Raw genomic sequence first — 18582 nt, 5'->3', positions numbered from 1 at the left:
GCCCCGCCCGCTCAACCCACCCCTGACGTCTCCTGCTCCCGAGGCGAGGATTGGGCGGGGCGCGAGGGTTATGCCGCCAGGCTGGTTCCCGGGTTCCCTTCCGCGCCAAGCTCTCACGTGGGCTCTGTAGGGGGGGGGGAGGAGGAGGAAGGGGCGGGGCGGCGGAGGAGAGTCGCGAGAGAGCCGCGCTGCTTCCCAGCCTGTGCGCGTGCGGTCCGAGCCGAGCCCGCTGCCGTTCGTACTGCAACCGCTTCCAGCCGCCGCCAAAGAGTAAGCGGGCGGCGGGGGGGGGGGGCGCGAAGGAGAGAGGAAAGGAAGAGATTGACCAATGGGAGCGGGGAGGGTCCTGTGCGTGAAAACGGGTTTTTTCCTCCCCGCATGGTCTCCTGACCACCCCCCTCCCCGCCGCGCAAAGTGGTTTAATCCCCCATAGGAGAAAGGGTAGATGGGATCAGGGAACTCCTTATGCGGGGGGGGGGGGACGGACAAGCGTGTCTCAGACCTTGATTTTATAGAGACGTGGCGGGGGTAGCGGGAGAGAGAACCCATTTATATCGGGGGGGGGGGGGGAGAAGCGGCCTTTGCAGCAGCCACGCCAAGCCTCTCCTTCAGGCCGAGCGCGTTTATTCTCGCCGCTCCCCTGTCGTGTGAATGCGCTCACACGTGTGTTGGGAGATGGAGGGGCGGGACCTGCGAGTCTTCCATGCCGAGGTCCGATCCCCGATTTGACGGGTTCCGCTTAGGCTGACCCCCCCCCCCAAAAAAAATCACAACCCTGTGATCGCTTGGCCCTTTTTTTGCGTGGCTGCTTGGGACCCTGGCACGTGCTCTGGCGCCCCTCTGCGACTTTCCTGGTGAAGCTGCTGCTGCTGAAGGAGACCTTTTCGCGTTTTTTCCCTCCACGTTAAAGGTGGGGCTTCTCCCCTCTCTTTCCCACCCCCACCTCCGCCCTAGGGGGAAAGGTGGGCCAAAGTTAGCCTTCCCCTTGCATTGCATTGCAGCGCTGCCCTCCTGGCGGCAGGGGGAGGCGTGGGTCCGCATGACCTTGTGTGCCGACCTGATGGTAGGAAGGAGCACGTGTGGGGGGCAAAGGATACGCTGGGCTTGTTCATTGAACTTTCTTCTTCCCTGTTTTCTCCTCCTGAAGCCTCTTTCCTCCCTCCCTCCCATTCCATCTCACCCCACTCCCCCGTTTTCTTTCATCTGCTTTTCCTTGATGACCTGAGCAGTTTCCCCATCTCCCATTATTCCTGGTATTTGGTTGGTTCAGTATTGTAGTTCCCTCGACTCCTTTGCATTGAGACTTAACATCAAGGTAACTAATTGGAATCAATAGGATACCCCTTCCGATTTGTAGGACCCTAGAGTTGGAAGCGTCCCTGTGGGTCATCTAGACCAGTGTTTCCCAACCTTGGGCCTCCAGCTGTTTTTGGACTACAACTCCCATCATCCCTAGCTAGCAAGACCAGTGGTCAGGGATGATGGGAATTGTAGTTCAAAAAACAGCTGGAGGCCCAAGGTTGGGAAACACTGATCTAGACTAATGCCCTGAAAAAAGCAGGGGTATGCAGCTGTTCTGTATGGGGATCAGACCTGCAAGATTGGCATTTTCAAAACCAACTGAGCTATCTAGATATGCCCCATTAAACAAGCTTTTGCTCAGTAGTGCTGATCATGTGTATATGTGCTAAAACGCACATGCATTCTGTTGAAATGAAATCAGTGCTGAAATTATATAATACTTTCTCCCTCAGGATAAATATGTATGCCAGGGTTGTGAAACCTGGTTCCCTCCTTTTGTTACGCTCCCAACATTCATCAACTGTACCCAACATAGGCAGTGGTTAAGGAGCAGTAGTCCAGCAATATCTGAAGGGCCTTAAGTGTTCTATGCTAGCATGCAGGGTTAATTGGTGTTAGCACATAAAATAATAGAACTTTAGAGCTGAGGAACCCCGAGGGTCATCTAGTCCAACCCCCTGCAAGCAGGAATCCTGCCTACAGCTGTCCCTTGGTGGGCTTGACACCTTCTGCTTAACAGTCATTGTGCCACCTGAGGGACCTTCAAATGAGCAACCTGTATGGGTATATAATGCTGCATTTCAGGGGGTTGGACTATGTTTTTGGGACTACAACTCCCATGATCCCTAGCTAACAGCACCAGTGGTCAGGGATGATGGGAGTTGTAGTCCCAAAACATCTGGAGGCCCGAGTTTGCCTATTCCTGGACTAGATGACCCATTGGGGTCCCTTCCAACTCTGATTCTTATGGCTGTTGCCGGTCATGCATGGCCCTGTAATTCAGTTGCCATTTTTCAAAAGGCAGTGCTTGCATTCAGATGACTTTAGCCACTTTGTGTACCTTCAAGCAATGGTCGCGACTGAGCTCATGGCTACAGGCATGGAATGCTCTCTAGCAAGTGCCAGATAAAGCAGTGGTTGTGTTGGCACTGATTTCTTTTAAAACTTCATTCGTTTGTAGAAATGCTCCGTTTACCAACAGTGCTGCGTCAGATAAGGCCGGTGTCCAGAGCACTGGCCCCGCACCTTACGAGATCCTATGCAAAAGAAGTTAAATTTGGAGCAGATGCCAGAGCTCTTATGCTGCAGGGCGTTGACCTTCTCGCTGATGCTGTGGCCGTCACCTTGGGACCAAAGGTACTGAAATGGCTTTACTTGCTGTTATGCAGAAGCTTGTGCTGAAGGGATGAGCATAGTCCAAAATATATCCTACATGCTTGGGGTACGATCCAGTCAAAATTAAGAGCTTTGGGGTCTGACTGGTTTTTCGCTGAGAGAGGTGAGCATGTGCTTAAATAACCTTCCAGTGGAATCATTGGGGTGTAAAAGTGCTTCACTTTGACCGGACCTTGTCCTTTGGATCCTCTTTAAAATAGTTTGCTAGAGCGTTCCTGTAAATTTATTGCCACTGGCATACATACGTGACACGAATTAGAATTTGTTGCCTGGCAAGTAGATGAATGAGATAGCTGGGACATGTTCTTTCATGCATTCTCTCATTTTGCTACTCCTTTGCGCTAAAATCCTCAAAGGTTTCAAGTCTACATGGCAGCTGCATATATAGCTAGTTTGAGAGAGGCAGAATGCATCACTCACTTGGTCTCCTTTTTGCCTTAATGGTGGCTAGACCTTCAGGCATCAAGAGGTGTGTGCACAAGGTGGCCTTCATCTGATTTTTTTTGGGGTTTCTAAGGCCAGCCAGGGGAAGCAGCAGCAGGGAGTCGCGCTAAGTCTTCTAGATGGAACCTTGCAATACGCTACAGACATGAATCTTTAGTAATACGTAAAGTATCGCAGTTAACCATTAACAGTCCCAAAGCTCTGTCTGTCTTCATTTCAAACACTCACTGCTCTTCACTCACATGCTCTTCCTGCCTCTCCTGCTCCCTACTTTAGTTTCCTACACCTGTGTAACACATCCCTCTGCTCCTTTGTAGTCCACTTGTAGAAGTCCATAAATGTGCTCATCACTGATAAAATGTGTTTAAAGTGAGCAAAAGTCCCAACAGTACTCTGGACAGTCGCTATCCTTCCCCTCACAATGAACAGTGAGGCTCAGGAAAAAACTGGTGATATTTCTTTGGTGAGCTTTTTGGCTCAGTGCAAAGTTAGAAAGTTTCCTACAGCCCAACTGTGCCATACGATATCTTAGTCAAGTAAGACCTTTTTGCTCAAAGAGTGTCATTGCCAGCAGTGGGCAGAAAGTTTGGCTGGTTACCAAGGCTAATCGAAATTGGTGGACCCCCGTTTTAAGCGGTTCCTCTGATGTCCTCAGAGCTGGTCATTTTTTTAATTTTTACTAATCTGATAAATATGACAAGGTGATTTGCGGACAAATTCTTAGAAAAAGTTAAAATAAGGTACAAGAACAACGGAGTTTAGGTATAAAAGCCACACGGTAACAAATAACTAATTTACATTTTGTGTTATCTATACCAGCAGTTTAAATGGAACTATTCCTTTACATTCACATTATTTGTGCCCACACTTCCTTACATAAGATATTGCTGCTGCTGCTGCTGCTGCTGCTGCTTCTCTAACATTCATGGGTGGTTTCAAATGCACCATGTGTACGGATAAATATTATATATTGCTATATAAATATCACAAAATATGCCCCTACAGGCGTTGCAGCTGTGGCTGATGTGCTACGGTTGTGTCAATAGGTGGCAGAGAGGAACAAGCTATGTCTACGCTCAGTGTTCTGCAACCCGTGAGCACTCAGAATGATTAGTAGCTTGACAGGTGTCCCATAAATAAATATCATACAGTGAAGTTTTACAAGGGTCCTGTTAGAGCAAAAAATTGTGTTTTTCTGTAGCAGAATGTCTGTCTCATTAGCATTAGCTATCGCCATATCTGTTCTAAAAGGTAGAGGGAGCCCCTAAAACAGATTTTTTTTTTTGGTGGGGGGGGTTCCATTGTGCAAGTGTAAATACTTCATTCAACATTAGTTGAATGCCTGCTAAAAATACTTTTGTATGTATATATGTAAAACCTGAAGTTCTGAGCTGTAAACATTGGTTCCATGTGTATGTCGAGCATCTTGACATAGCTCTCTGCTTACTAAGGGATCATCTGCTGGTGGAGAAGTCTGTAAATGTTAGCCAAAGCCAGATTGTGCATCAGCACTGCAAACCACACAGCACATAGTTAAACTAGTGGAACTTGCTGCTGCAGGAAGCCGTGATGACCACCAATTCAGATGGCTTTAAAAGAGGGGTGGACAAATTCATGGGGGAAGAAGGCTATTAATGGCTGCTAACCCCCAGTGGTTTTGCTTTGCTACCACAGCTGGAGGTCACTGCTTCTAAATACCAGTTGCCGCAAACGACAGGAAGGGGGAGCACTCTGGTGCTCAGATGCTTATGGGCCTTCCACAGGCAACTGGTTGGCCACTGGGGGAACAGGATGCTTGGCTAGATGGGCCGTTGACCTGATCAAGCAGGCTCTTCTAATTTTCTATAATCATGACATTGTAGAGTTCAGAGGGTCCTCTAGTCCAACCCCTGCTAGGCAGAAATCTTGGCTGAAGCAGCCATGACAGGCGGCCATCCTACCTCTGCTTAAAAATCTCCAAGGAAGGAGAGCCCACCATCTTCAAGGGAGTCTGTTGCACTGTTGAAGTCGATGCAAGACATTGTTGCAGGCAATGGAGAGTGTGTATCTGCCTTCCGGGAAAGCGTTGCGGCTTCCAGCCTCATGAAGAAATTACCTTAGTAATCCAGTGTTTCATTGTGTGTGTGTGTGTGTCATGTTTTTACAGGGGAGAACAGTAATTATTGAACAGAGCTGGGGAAGCCCTAAGGTGACAAAAGATGGCGTGACAGTAGCCAAGTCAATTGACTTGAAGGACAAGTACAAAAACATTGGAGCCAAGTTAGTTCAGGATGTTGCCAACAATACCAATGAAGAGGCGGGAGACGGTACTACGACCGCAACGGTACTGGCACGTTCGATTGCCAGGGAGGGGTTTGAAATGATCAGTAAAGGAGCAAATCCGGTGGAGATCAGGAGAGGTAATGATGTGGATAACGTTGGCTCACACCTTCCAATTCCTATAGTTACCGGTATCTTCCTTGTTTATCTTGGAATTTGTTTTCAAAATTATGTACCAATGTTGCAGAAACATGACAATGTGCTACTTTCGTGAAAAGAAAATGGGAAGTGGGGTGTCTAATTTTCTGGTCATAGATATGCGTACACTCCTTCCTCATACGCAGGTGTCCAGCGACCCACATTCAGTGGAGCTGTGGGCATGCTATTAGCATTAGCAGAGTATCAGCAGGAAGTGAGTCTGTAGGTATTTGGCATTGCAAAAGCTTCTTTATTTACAGCGGATCAAAACAACAAACATGGCTGAGAGTGAGCAGCAGCTTCACACACGTCTCCTCTGTCCGAAAGCAGAGAACAAAGAGAAAGTACAAAAGCACATAGAACGAAAGTACAGTGTCTGAGTTCTGTTCCCACACTCCTATCACTATGGAATGTAGATCATGAGATCCAACAGCAATGAGAGAATGAAATTACTAACAATATATTGTGACCCCTGTTAAAGCACATTGGTCAGTGAATTATTGTATATTGTTTCTGGCGACAGCTTACGTTACGTGTTGTTTACCGAGCGTAACGGTACCTGGGCTTTTATCGGTCTTTTATAAAAGAGGCACATAAAATGCTTTTGTGGTCGTCTTCAAAAGCATGAAACAAGTGTGTTGAGGATTAAGACCCTGAAGGTCTGACTGCATGGCAGGGTAGAAGGAACAGTTACTGCCCAAAAAGAGTAGCGCATGCTCACAGATAGGCAATCTTAATAAGCAGATTACATCTTCATCTTACCTCCTGTCTCTGCCTTGTGTTGCCTGGTACTATGGAAGTTGCATTTTTGGTTCTGCCTCCTGTTCTTGCCTTTTTTAAGGCAGAGACAGATTCGAGTGAACCTCCATGGCATCAGATTGGCGTTTCCCTAGCTGGTGAAAAGCCCTTGATGCTGGAGGTGGAGGTAACCAATGGCACAGTGCACTGTTTTTTTCCTAGGTGAAGAACCCCTCCTAGTGAATGCTTTTTGGGGGAGAAATTCATGATGCAGGGAAGAGGAAGAGGCAGCTCCATCTCTTCCCGGTGTTTAATGTTATAACTGCATCCCAGCAGTCAGGGATAATGCATTGTATGATCATTTATAGCCTTTTTCTTGCTCTTGGAGCGTAGTACGATGGTTAAGTTTTGTTTGCTGTTGCCTATGTAGATTGTTTAATTGCATAGCTGTACCGTGTTCCCTCAGGGGTGATGCTCGCTGTAGATGCTGTAATTGAGGAATTGAAGAAGTTGTCCAAACCAGTCACAACTCCAGAAGAAATTGCTCAGGTAAATGCTGTCTCTTTTGTAAAACAAACATCTTCCTTCTCCCTGCTACTTGTATATCGTGTGGGTGCAAGAGGGCTTGCTAAATGTAATATTTCACTCTATTCAACATCTGTGAGAAAATATTTTATGCACTATTCCTTAAATTTGCGCTGTAATGCCTCTGTGACTATGCTTTCAATACCCCAGCCCCTCTCTTTTTTTAAAAAAGGTAGTCTTTGTAGCTAGTTCACGCAGACCTTTCTCTTTTTGTTGGGCAGGTTGCTACAATATCTGCAAATGGCGACAAGGAAATTGGCAACATAATCTCTGATGCCATGAAAAAAGTTGGACGAAAAGGTGTTATCACAGTTAAGGTAAGGGTAACTCTAGTAAAGTGTCTACTTATTGTATGCCAAAATAAGATACTAGCTCATTGTTGAGGAAAAGACCTCATCATTGTAGAAAAAGTGCACCATTATGGGGGTAGCTAATTTTCATGACCTTTTTTTAAAAAAAACAGGACGGAAAAACTTTGAATGATGAATTAGAAATTATTGAAGGCATGAAGTTTGATAGAGGCTACATCTCTCCCTACTTCATTAATACAGCCAAAGGTAAGTTAGAGCACAAGATTCCCGCTGCTCGTTTGCCTTAACAGCTTGGTTCTGTTGGAATAGACTAAACACAATTTTTTAAAAAATCTTAGTACAGTGGTGCCCCGCAAGACGGAAAACCTGCTAGACGAAAGGGTTTTCCGTTTTGGAGCCGCTTCGCAAAATGAATTTCCCTATGGGCTTGCTTCGCAAGATGAAAATGTCTTGCGAGTTCCTGCGGTCTTTTTTTCCTCCCCCCCCCCTTTTTCTAAGCCGCTTATCAGCTGATCCGATAAGCCTAAAAGCCGCTAATAGCGCTAATCCGCTAAGCCGTCAATGGGCTTGCTTCGCAAGACGAAAAAACCGCTAGACGAAGAGACTCGCGGAACGGATTAATTTCGTCTTGCGAGGCACCACTCTAATGTGTTCCTTTTTGCCTCAAAATAGAGGTGTCTGCAAATACTAGAACCTACTTCCTAATTTACAGAATTAGATCTGTGGCACAAGTTTTTTTTCTGGCATGTGATGTGGTTTGTACATACAGATAAACATGCAGGGGAAGGTGAGATCTCCCCATGCCACTTGTCAGGAACTTAATTTCACGATCCAACCCTTAATGAACCTCTTAGGGTTCTTGATGGAATACTCTAGGTACGTAACGCGTTTGCCCTTTTGCATGCTGTTGCTGATGAAGCTGCCTCACAAATTATAGGTGCTGGAACTCTCATACTTGCATTTTATTTGCATACTTGTAAGTGAGGAGGCAAATTTGGGTACAGGCAAAAAAAAAAAAAGATTGCTACTAAAATAGGTAAAAAATGGAATCCACCTTTAATCTTTCCCACAAGTAACAAATTATATTTCTTTCAAGCAGCCTAATTTAGAAGGAAGTTGAAAAAGCTTGTTTTGTTTTCACCGTTACACCATTGTTAAAAATTTGGAAGCCAGAAATCTTTGATCTGCTGCAGATCACAGAGAGATCTCCCAGTAGATCCTGATCTACCTTCTGCCCGTCCCTAAATTAAACTGAAATACTGTTATGTTACTGGTTTTAGGTAAACAAACTCTGTAGCATTACACTAGAGTATACTATCTTAATCTTAAAATTCAATTTTGCAAGAATTAATGGTCCTGTTTTTGCATGTCCTTGGGTAGCATTTAAACAGCACCAAGTTCAAAGAAAAGTTGTATGTTAGAGACCATTGAAAGTCTGCTGTAATTGGGCATGTTTTTTGAAGTGTTTCAAAGAAGGTGGCTGTATAATGGCTATGGTAGGATCAGAAACTGAGGAATGTTCATAGTCACTGTCTCTTGAGAGAGGACTTTGTAATTTATTTCAATAACATTGCTTTCATTTGTAGGACAGAAATGTGAATTCCAAGATGCTTACGTGTTAATCAGTGAAAAGAAGATTTCTAGTGTTCAGTCCATAGTACCAGCTCTTGAAATTGCCAATAATCACCGCAAGCCTTTAGTTATTATTGCTGAGGATGTTGACGGAGAGGCCCTCAGTACCCTTGTATTAAACAGGTAGGCGTGGAACAAGTATCAGTCTTTATTTTTAACACTTTTGAGTTTAATCCCTTTCATCTTCCTAAGTAATCTTGCTGCAGAAAGGGGTAACTGTTGCAGGGAAGGGCAAAAATCTTCGCTATAGTTAGATAAAACATTTTCTTTTTCCAGGTATTGTCTGGTCCAAGAAATTGTACACTTTATGGCCAGATCATAAGGGAAATAAGCCTTATTGATTGAAGTGGGACGTCCATAGAAGAATACTTAGCATTGCAGATCTAGTGGGCTTAAACTATGGGGGGGGGGAGAGATGTTCATCAGTACAGTGGTACCTCGGGTTACAGATGCTTCAGGTTACAGACTCCACTAACCCAGAAATAGTACCTTGGGTTAAGAACTTTGCTTCAGGATGAGAACAGAAATTGTGCTCCAGCACGCGACGGCAGCGGGAGGCCCCATTAGCTAAAGTGGTACCTCAGGTTAATAACCGTTTCAGGTTAAGAACGGACCTCCAGAACGAATTAAGTTCTTAACCCAAGGTACCACTGTAGTTTACAGCCTTTAATATGAAAACAAATTTAAATCCTGACAAATAAACAAACAATGAATAGCAGATCACTTTCATTGATTTTCGGTTGAGTTTTCAGTGTTGTCAACTATGGAGAGCCTTATTTTACCAGAACACAGTTGTACCATTTCGGAATAAAGATGTGAACAGCTGATAACTCTGAGTGCTGACTTTCTCTCCTTTTTTCCCCAGACTGAAGGTTGGCCTACAGGTTGTTGCCGTGAAAGCACCCGGTTTTGGTGACAATAGAAAAAATCAGCTTAAAGATATGGCAGTTGCTACCGGTGGTGCTGTAAGTAAATTTTCATATGTATCTTAAGTACTAACACTAAATAATTAGCATGGAATACTCATTTACCAATTCCTTGCAGAGCCATCACTGATTATATGTACTTTTCGAACAAAAGACGTTGGATGTTAATCCAGATTGCCATAGGAACATGTGAACTTTATACAAAGACAGGCCATTGGGCCACCTAACTCAGTAGTCTTCCTCTTCCTAAGAACCCCAACCAACTTTGTAGACCACCTTTTTTAAACCATATTTGTATTACAGTTTGCCACTGCTGCAACTTTGCTTAGGCTGTGACTTGTTACGGTGGTGGGGAACCAGTATAATCCTTGACTCTTGGCTGAGATTAATGGGAGCTGTTGTCCCAATGTCTGAAGGGTCATAGGTTCTCCACCTGTGCCAGCTGAAGATTGTGATCTAGCTCAGTACAATCAACAGATGTTTGGCAGATGTTTTCCTGGGGTTCAGGCAGGAATCTTTCCCATTTTTGCCTAAAGATGTGAAGAGTTGAACCTGGCACCTTTTGCATACAAAGCATGTGCTCTACAACTGAGCTACAGATGTGTGCCAGTTTAAAGAAAGTGCCATGCGCTGATCAGTTAAGCCTGGCCTAAGCCATGCTATGCCTTGTTTACTGTTGCATACACCATTGGTTGTTCAGTGCTGAACATAGCCCTGCTTTCCGGTCATAAAAGATTTGCTTAGAAAATAGATAACATTGCCAGTGTAGACTCTGTGCATTAAGAAACCAATTCAGAATGTGAACGTAACTGGCGGAGACATTTGTAGTGGTTGAACCCAGGTTGCGAGTCCAAATACCATTCAGCCATGGAACTTGCTGGGTAACTTTGAACTACTTGCTGTCTCCCAGTCTAACCTACCTCAAGGTGGTTGTGGGGATAAAATGCTGAGAGCAAGAGCTTTGTATGCAGTGTTGAGGTTACTGAAGGAAAGGTGGGGTATTACCGTAGAAGTAAATAAAATAAATCAAGCAATTTTTGCAAACGTCCAGGAAGCTGTTACTTTCTGTAGGTCACTTTGCAATTACAAGTACAGAAAATCTAGGGGAAGAATTAAGAGTGTTAATAAGCCCATTCACTGAATTTAGTGGGGCTTTCTTTAGGATTGCATTCCCAATGAAGCTGTCCGAATGAAACCAGCTAATCAGTAATTTGAAAAAGCCGTGGACTTTTAAGTATTTAATATTAATCTGTTTCAGGTGTTTGGGGAAGAAGGCTTGACCATAAATGTAGAAGACATTCAACCTCATGACTTTGGTAAAGTTGGAGAAGTCATTGTGACGAAAGATGACTGTTTGCTACTTAAAGGGAAAGGTGACAAAGTACAAATTGAAAAGCGCATTCAGGAAATAGTTGAACAACTGGAGGTTACAACAAGTGAATACGAGAAGGAGAAACTCAATGAACGCCTGGCCAAACTTTCTGACGGAGTAGCTGTACTAAAGGTGAATCTTCGTATTATTATTATTATTACTATTTTTTATATTTATTTACTACTACTACTTTTATCTGTTGCTTATTGCATAAAATGATTTTACTATTATATACTACCTTGGAAGTCAAACTGAATCTGTTCTGGAAGTCTGTTTGACTTCCAAAACGTTCGAAAACCAAAACGCAGCTTCCGATTGGCTGCAGGAAGCTCCTGCAGCCAATCAGAAGCCATGGAAGGCCTGTCGGACTTTCGGGTTCCAAAAGAACGTTTGCAAACCGGAACAATCACTTCTGGAGTTGCGGCATTTGGGAGCCAAAACGTCCAAATTCCAGGGCGTTCGACAACCAAGGTACGACTGTACCTCCCTTCATTCAAGGAGCACAGGGCGATTTACAATAATGAAAACACAAAAATACACACATACATAAATTCTAAGCTATTTACCGTTGTTTAAAAAATACTTTACTGTAGATGTTTTAATTTGTAATATCAAGAGAATACAGTATTACTATTTTATTTACTAAATGCTCACCCCACAATATTACGAAAGAAAAAGTCCAAATACCTGCCAACTAAAAGATGAACACCACAGTGACATTCACCAAAAGTAGACCACTGCACAACAATAGCCTTTTCCCCTGCAGGTGCAAGTAGCTCTCTAGGCTATAAAGTGAGAATAGGAAGCCAGTGCCCCTCCAGATGATGGTGGAGTCTGACCCGCATCAGCCCCAGCTAGCCTGGCCAGAATGAGAGTTTTGCAGCCCAGCATTCCCTAGGGAAGGCCATACATCATCCACGTTCCCCTGCTATAGAGCTGTCTTTGTGAAATAACTTTCAGATCAGAGCTCGGAACAGCAGCCTTAAAATAAGAATTCTTTTCTTAGATTGGAGGAACGAGTGACGTTGAAGTGAATGAGAAGAAGGACAGAGTCACGGATGCCCTCAATGCCACTCGTGCTGCCGTAGAGGAAGGCATCGTTCTAGGAGGCGGCTGTGCTCTGCTTCGGTGCATTCCGGCACTAGATACTTTGACTCCAGCCAATGAAGATCAGAAAATTGGTAGGTGCACTACACATGCTTTAAAGAAACTGAAGTACAGTGGTGCCCCGCAAGACGAATGCCTCGCAAGACGGAAAACCCGCTAGACGAAAGGGTTTTCCGTTTTGGAGGTGCTTCGCAAAACGAATTTCCTATGGGCTTGCTTCGCAAGATGAAAATTTCTTGCGAGTTCCTGCGGGGTTTTTCCCCCCCCCCCCTTTTCTAAGCCGCTTATCCGCTAAGCCGCTAATAGCGCTAAGCCGCTAAGCCGTCAATGGGCTTGCTTCGCAAGACGAAAAAACTGCTAGACGAAGAGACTCGCGGAACGGATTTTGTGAGGCACCACTGTAACAGTTAAGGGCTTGGATCCTGATACAAGCTAACTTGAGGTTCCCCAGCACCTTCTCCCTCCCTCAGTAGACCCTTGCATAGAAGCCTTGGTTCCTTGTCGCATTTAACAGCCTTTCTTGGGGGGTCCAGACAGTTGAGTGGGCAGGAAACTCCTTTGGTTAACCTGTCTTTGAATTGCTCCTATTGGCTATGTTGGTGGATGTTAAGGTAAAGGTACCCCTGCCCATATGGGCCAGTCGTGTCCGATTCTAGGGTTGCGCGCTCATCTCGCTCAAGAGGCTGGGAGCCGGCGCTGTCCGGAGACACTTCCGGGTCACATGGCCAGCGTGACTAAGCGGCATCTGGCGACCCAGCAGCAGCGCCGCACACGGAAACGGCGTTTACCTTCCCGCTATAAAGCGGTCCCTATTTATCTACTTGCACCCGGGGGTGCTTTCGAACTGCTAGGTGGGCAGGAGCTGGGACCGAACGACGGGAGCTCACCCCGCAGCGGAGATTCGAACCGCCCACCTTGCGATCAGCAAGTCCAAGGCACTGAGGTTTTACCCACGGCGCCACCCGCGTCCCTGGTGGGTGTTGGGAGTCCCTATATCTGGATTCCCTCAAGGTCACCATCCCTTAGAGCAGGGACTGGGAACCTCAGGCTCAGGGGCTGAATATTTCAATTTTAAGGATGCTTCTTGCTTGCCTGGGTAGAAAATGGGGGGGGGGGGTTGAAACTGGCCTACCATTAGATAACAATTTTATTTACTGCTCTGTCCATCACTGGCATATGTCCAAAAGGTTGTGCAGGCCAAAGGTTTCCCCAACCCTGATGTGGGAGGTGTTAAGATTTTTGAAAGGGACAAAAGGTCTGCTCGTTCTTGCAATCTTCTGGCAAGCGTATGTACAGGATCAAGAGAGTTGCTATAATCTTTGTTGGCTCCCTTGCTGGTAATGGGATAACCCATTCTGTTGCCGAGACTAGTTTCAGCTAACATCACTTACCTTTTCCTTTAAGGTATTGAAATTATCAAGAGAACACTGAAAATTCCAGCCATGACTATTGCCAAGAATGCAGGCGTTGAAGGATCGCTGATAGTTGAGAAAATCATGCAAAGCGCAGCCGATGTTGGCTATGATGCCATGCTTGGCGAGTTCGTAAACATGGTAGAGAAAGGCATCATTGATCCAACGAAGGTAAGTTCTCGTATTTCCCAACGGGCCTATCATCTCAACACAATAGATAATGAGCTGTACAAGTGTCTCACTGAAATATACCTTAAACTTCTTTTTTTAGGTTGTAAGGACAGCCTTGATGGATGCAGCAGGTGTTGCTTCCCTTCTGTCTACAGCTGAAGCCGTAGTGACTGAAATTCCTAAGGAGGAGAAGGAAGCTGCCATGGGAGGCATGGGGGCTGGCATGGGAGGTGGTGGCATGTTCTAATGCTCAGCTACAGGGATGTCCCATCATGGAACTACAGTGAGTGACTTGACAGTTTTAAGTGAAACTTCAGGTCAGGGTGAAACAGGATGGATAGTGACTGCAGAAGGGCCGGTGTTTGAAGAATCACTGTAACAATAGTTACTGGGTTTCAGTTTAGACATGCATAATCGTTTACAGTCATTGTCCATGCCTACAGATAATTTATTTTGTACTTTGAATAAAGACATTTGTACATTCCTGATACTGGGTGGAAGATCCGTGTACTAATGCTGTGCTCTAAACAGTTCAAGCACTTGCAGTTCTCTTAAAATCAGACTTTTATTGGTGCTTGCTATCACTAGGACATGCAGAAGCCATTGTGTGCAAGACTGGATAAAAATTGTGTACAAAGTAGACAAATATACAATTATGTGACAACTTTATGTAATAAAAGATTGCTCAAAAAAGTATGAAATGTATTCACTTATTCACAACTCAATCCTGTTTTGTATCGGGTATGTGAGCCTGAAAACATTTCTTAAACCATTTTTTTTCTAGGAATGGGAGAAAGGTTAGCCTAAATAGTTCCTTTGGCATCAGCTGTATTAATTTTTGCTGGTTTTGCTCAAATTTGGAGGGCCCAAGGTTGTACTCCTTGTTCTTGCTCAAGATTAAGAGCTATTAAAGTTTAGGCAGCTACAGACTTTGCTTTATTACTTTAAAATTGTGCAACCCAGTGTATTTAGCATCACTCAGGATAAAATGCCACAGCTTCTCTTGATTGTGATGCCTAAACTTTAAAGACTCTTCCTAGTTAAAGGTAGTAATCTTGAAGCTTTTTTAGGAACCTGTTGAAAAGGATACATTGATTTGCACAGCCAGTTATACAACTTTGGAAAACTGCAAAATTCAGTGCTAGCTGTAGAGAGGATTGCCCAAAATCTTTGCTCTATTCTAGACAAAGGGAATAGTATGTTTTATCCTAGCAAAGTTGTACTGTAATATACAAACAGATCTGTGAAACTCAAGTCACTTTAAAGTTTGAATTCATGACTCCTTACAGATTTGCCTGCTACAATCTTGTGAAAGCACTTGACAATGTCATACATGTTTATTGATTAAAAGAGCCCTTTATATATTCATTCCACTTACACACTAAACATTCCCTACTAAGTATAGTTACACATACTGAGAAATTTGTTCTCAGAATTACATCTGCTAATTTAAAGCTTTTCCTGAATAGCAAAAATAACTTAAATATGCATTTGAAAGACTAATAACTTAAAACTTGATTCCAATAGTAAATATTAGAAACACTGCAAAACATTAGGCAGTAGACAGTGCTGAGTTTCATAAAAACTGGCAAGAGGAAGAAGGCAATTTTGGTGTAGTTTATAGCTGCCACTCTTTATCAGCACCTTATAATTGCACTTGATTGAAGCTTTATATTATATACATCTGCATCTTACAGGCCTGTGTTGTACAGTAGTATTATACATAATTTTCGAATTCCCATGTAACTAGAAGCCCGCATGGGAGAACACTTCACGTAAAAACACGATGTCCAAGTAGTTTAACACTACTTCCCCCCTTTTATGTGTGATGCACTTCGTGAAGCATTAGCTCTCGAGGTATGATTGTTTCTGGACCGTACAACTTGGATGCTCTTCTTTCAAATGCTGCAACCATCTGCTTAACGACTTCATCGAAGAACAGTGTGGCAAGCTGAGAATGTAGAAGGGAACGAAACTCAAAAGAAATCTGTTAAAACAAAGGTAAGTTGTGTCAGTCACTCAAAAAAGATGGCTAGGCCCATTCTTTCCTGCATCCATTTCATCAAAGGACCAAAGAACTTTGTGGATATATTCAAGGCAATTATGGAACCATAGTAAGTTCCTCTGGGTATTTTCCTCTTGGCTGCATCTTCTCATGATAGCCTCCCTCAACTTGCAGCTAATGAAACTCCCTAGTACAGAAAAGGTTTTAGCTGTAGCTCTTTGCATTTTGCCTTCCACTTATCTTTTCTGTGCATATTGAATTTAGGTGCCAACAGCCACATACCAATGTAAACACAAAACGCTTCAGTGTGGAGTAAGTTTCTCTTTTTGTTTGATTTTCTGTATTTGGGCAGTCTTCTGCGTTTCCCTCAGGTCTCCTAATACCATTTTGTGGATGGCGTTTCACTTGCATAAGCATCACCACTTAGAGCTGTATTTCACCAATACTGTAAAAGAATTTATTTAGGCTGAAATTTTAAGATCTGACATGAAAGAAAACTGCTGCGCACCACCTTTCTGCTGATACAGGAATTAAACCGGTCACTTTTTCAATAAATGAAACAATACCACTACTGCCACTGTCATGTTACAACACGTGGTTGCAACCAAAACTACACATTAAGGATAGGCATGAAGTTAATGAGAATGTATGCCTATTAAGGACATGAAGTGAGAGGACCAGGGGGTCTTTAGGCACCAGGCAAAATGTTCCGCTGTAATCAGGCCTTTGGCCTTTAGATATCTGGCCTTTTAGAAGTGGGTGGGATGCTTTGAATTCTACCTTTTCCTCTTGGTTTTAATCTGTGTGGCTTAATAAATAAAATCAGGCTGTTCATAAGCTGCTCTGAATACAGGTATGCACCTCACAAACCTGTGCAGATGCAACACAGGTTGGAAAAGGGATCGTGGAGATCTGAAATTGGGCTCTACATAGCCCTATGGGTTTGGCCAGATCCATTAGATCATTACTATTTATAATTAATGACAATTAAGATCAGATCTCTAAGGAGGCCAGTTCCAAAAGGATATCCACAATGTGAGCAATTAGGTGGAATGGGCAGGATTGATCCCATTCCCATGCAGATACAGTCCTATTTGTCTTCAACAGTCTGCTGTTATCTACTGCTTCTATTCAGTCAGTCATTACAAAATCAAATTGAAAACAACGAAACATTAATTAGTAAGCTTTCAAGAGGTTTAGTTACTGTATTCGGGCATAATCCTAAACTATAGCAAATAAAATATTTAAAAAGTGGAATCCCAAAAATGGGCAGGGGGGAGTTAATTGGAAAGCTTTTGGCTAGAAATCCCTCCCTTATTCTGCTGGTTGTGGTGGGTTGCTTTGGAAATTCAGGAGAGCAAGGAATATGACGACTAGAATCATTGAATATTTCCCTCTTCATACCAGACTATGGTAGCAATGTCTAAAAAACTGCTTGGGATTTATTCTGGTAGAACCACTCAAAAGGTCTGCAGCCAAATCTGCAATTCTATGCAATCATGTACATATGTGAAGGCAGAACTAGAATTATCACAGCAAGTACAAGTTTGTGTGCTGAGATAATTGGGTGGAGCGGGTGAGGGGCACTGATAAGAGTTTTTAAAAAACGCTTCACATGCTGATTCTTCACAGCAGTTTTTCTTAGCCTAGCTCCAGTTGCAGAGCCCAGCACACACACTTTTTTGGGGGTGGGGGACTATCAGCAGGGCAGGATTAGAATTGAGGACCCTGCTTCTGATCACCTATTTGCAGCTGCAACCACTCTCAGTCTTTGCATTAGTGTTACAGGCAGACAAGGAAAGATAGGGTTGCCAATGTAACATTCAATTTCATCCTAAATTTATCTGAGCCAAGAGCAGTTTTTGCAAGTGCTAACTGAACACAACAAAAAATACACTGTCCACCCAGTTTATTAAGAAGGTTCAACTAATTTGCAGAAAGTATGAAGGATCGGAACGTGCTATAGAATAGCCACATGCTTCACTTCCTTTCCTGGCAAGGTTTGAAGATGGTTTGTAAAAATAAGGCTGTTGCTGTTGTTTTAAATGTTGCAAACAGCAGTTACAGACTTTCAGAAGCACCAGAATTGGAAAGAGAGTGACTGAGCGTGCATAGCAACACACATTAATTCTTATTAAACTTTGACAAAAAGTCAGAATACCCAAAGTGAAGGGATAACATGAGACTCTTAATCTCAGGGTTGTGGATTCCAGCCCCACAGTGGGCCAAAGATTCCTGCGTTCCGGGGGTTGCACTAGATTAGATTTAAAATGTGGAAGAACTCAAAAACAGCCCCTGGATAAATGAACTGTTTGCAACAGTTTGGTTTTCACTAGTTTGAACTTGCATGGCAATTCTAAAACCAATGTAGCTAAAAGGAAATTAAACAAATTCTCAAGTTACAGAAATGATCTCATCATGCAAGCTGTGTTCCTTTTTAAAAAGAGGAACAAAAAAAGGAAGCTAGGGAGTTAATGGCAGGTGTTAGCAGAACTTTTGGACTATCCATGTAAAAGTGCAATGGTTTATTAATAAGTTTATAGACTCCAGGAAGAAATCCATGAAAAATATACTACTTAGGTTTATTTATTATGAGGCCTGTGATATAAAATTTACAATAGTCCTACTAGGTTAGATACCAGTGTGACCAGTCTGGACAATTTCATTGCAACCCAGCCAGATGGGTGGGGTAATAACAACATTCAAGGCAGCAACATCAGGATAT

The 18582-nt window shown here is 43.6% G+C and overlaps 2 protein-coding genes across 2 annotated transcripts in view; one reads left to right on the top strand and one right to left on the bottom strand.

The window, feature by feature from the left end:
- Positions 1 to 122: 122 nt before the first annotated feature.
- HSPD1 (heat shock protein family D (Hsp60) member 1) lies at positions 123 to 14553 on the top strand. The gene is made up of 12 exons (XM_081880317.1): positions 123 to 270; positions 2483 to 2658; positions 5288 to 5540; positions 6803 to 6885; positions 7143 to 7238; positions 7385 to 7478; positions 8819 to 8987; positions 9730 to 9829; positions 11049 to 11294; positions 12169 to 12343; positions 13674 to 13852; positions 13953 to 14553. The coding sequence occupies exons 2-12, from the start codon at positions 2485 to 2487 to the stop codon at positions 14097 to 14099; spliced, it is 1716 nt and encodes a 571-aa protein (XP_081736443.1). The 5' UTR covers positions 123 to 270; positions 2483 to 2484; the 3' UTR covers positions 14100 to 14553.
- COQ10B (coenzyme Q10B) overlaps positions 14399 to 18582 on the bottom strand; it is a 16901-nt gene continuing 12717 nt past the window's right edge. The window contains exon 5 of the mRNA XM_081849756.1: positions 14399 to 15839. Within this exon, the coding sequence (XP_081705882.1) occupies positions 15672 to 15839 (168 nt within the window). The 3' untranslated portion in view covers positions 14399 to 15671. The remainder of the gene's footprint in view (positions 15840 to 18582) is intronic.

This window comes from Podarcis erhardii (assembly GCF_964252035.2).
Source record: "Podarcis erhardii genome assembly, chromosome: 1".
NCBI lineage: Eukaryota > Metazoa > Chordata > Lepidosauria > Squamata > Lacertidae > Podarcis > Podarcis erhardii.
The sequence above is the reverse complement of the archived record's forward strand: the minus strand, read 5'-3'. Positions and strand labels throughout refer to the sequence as shown.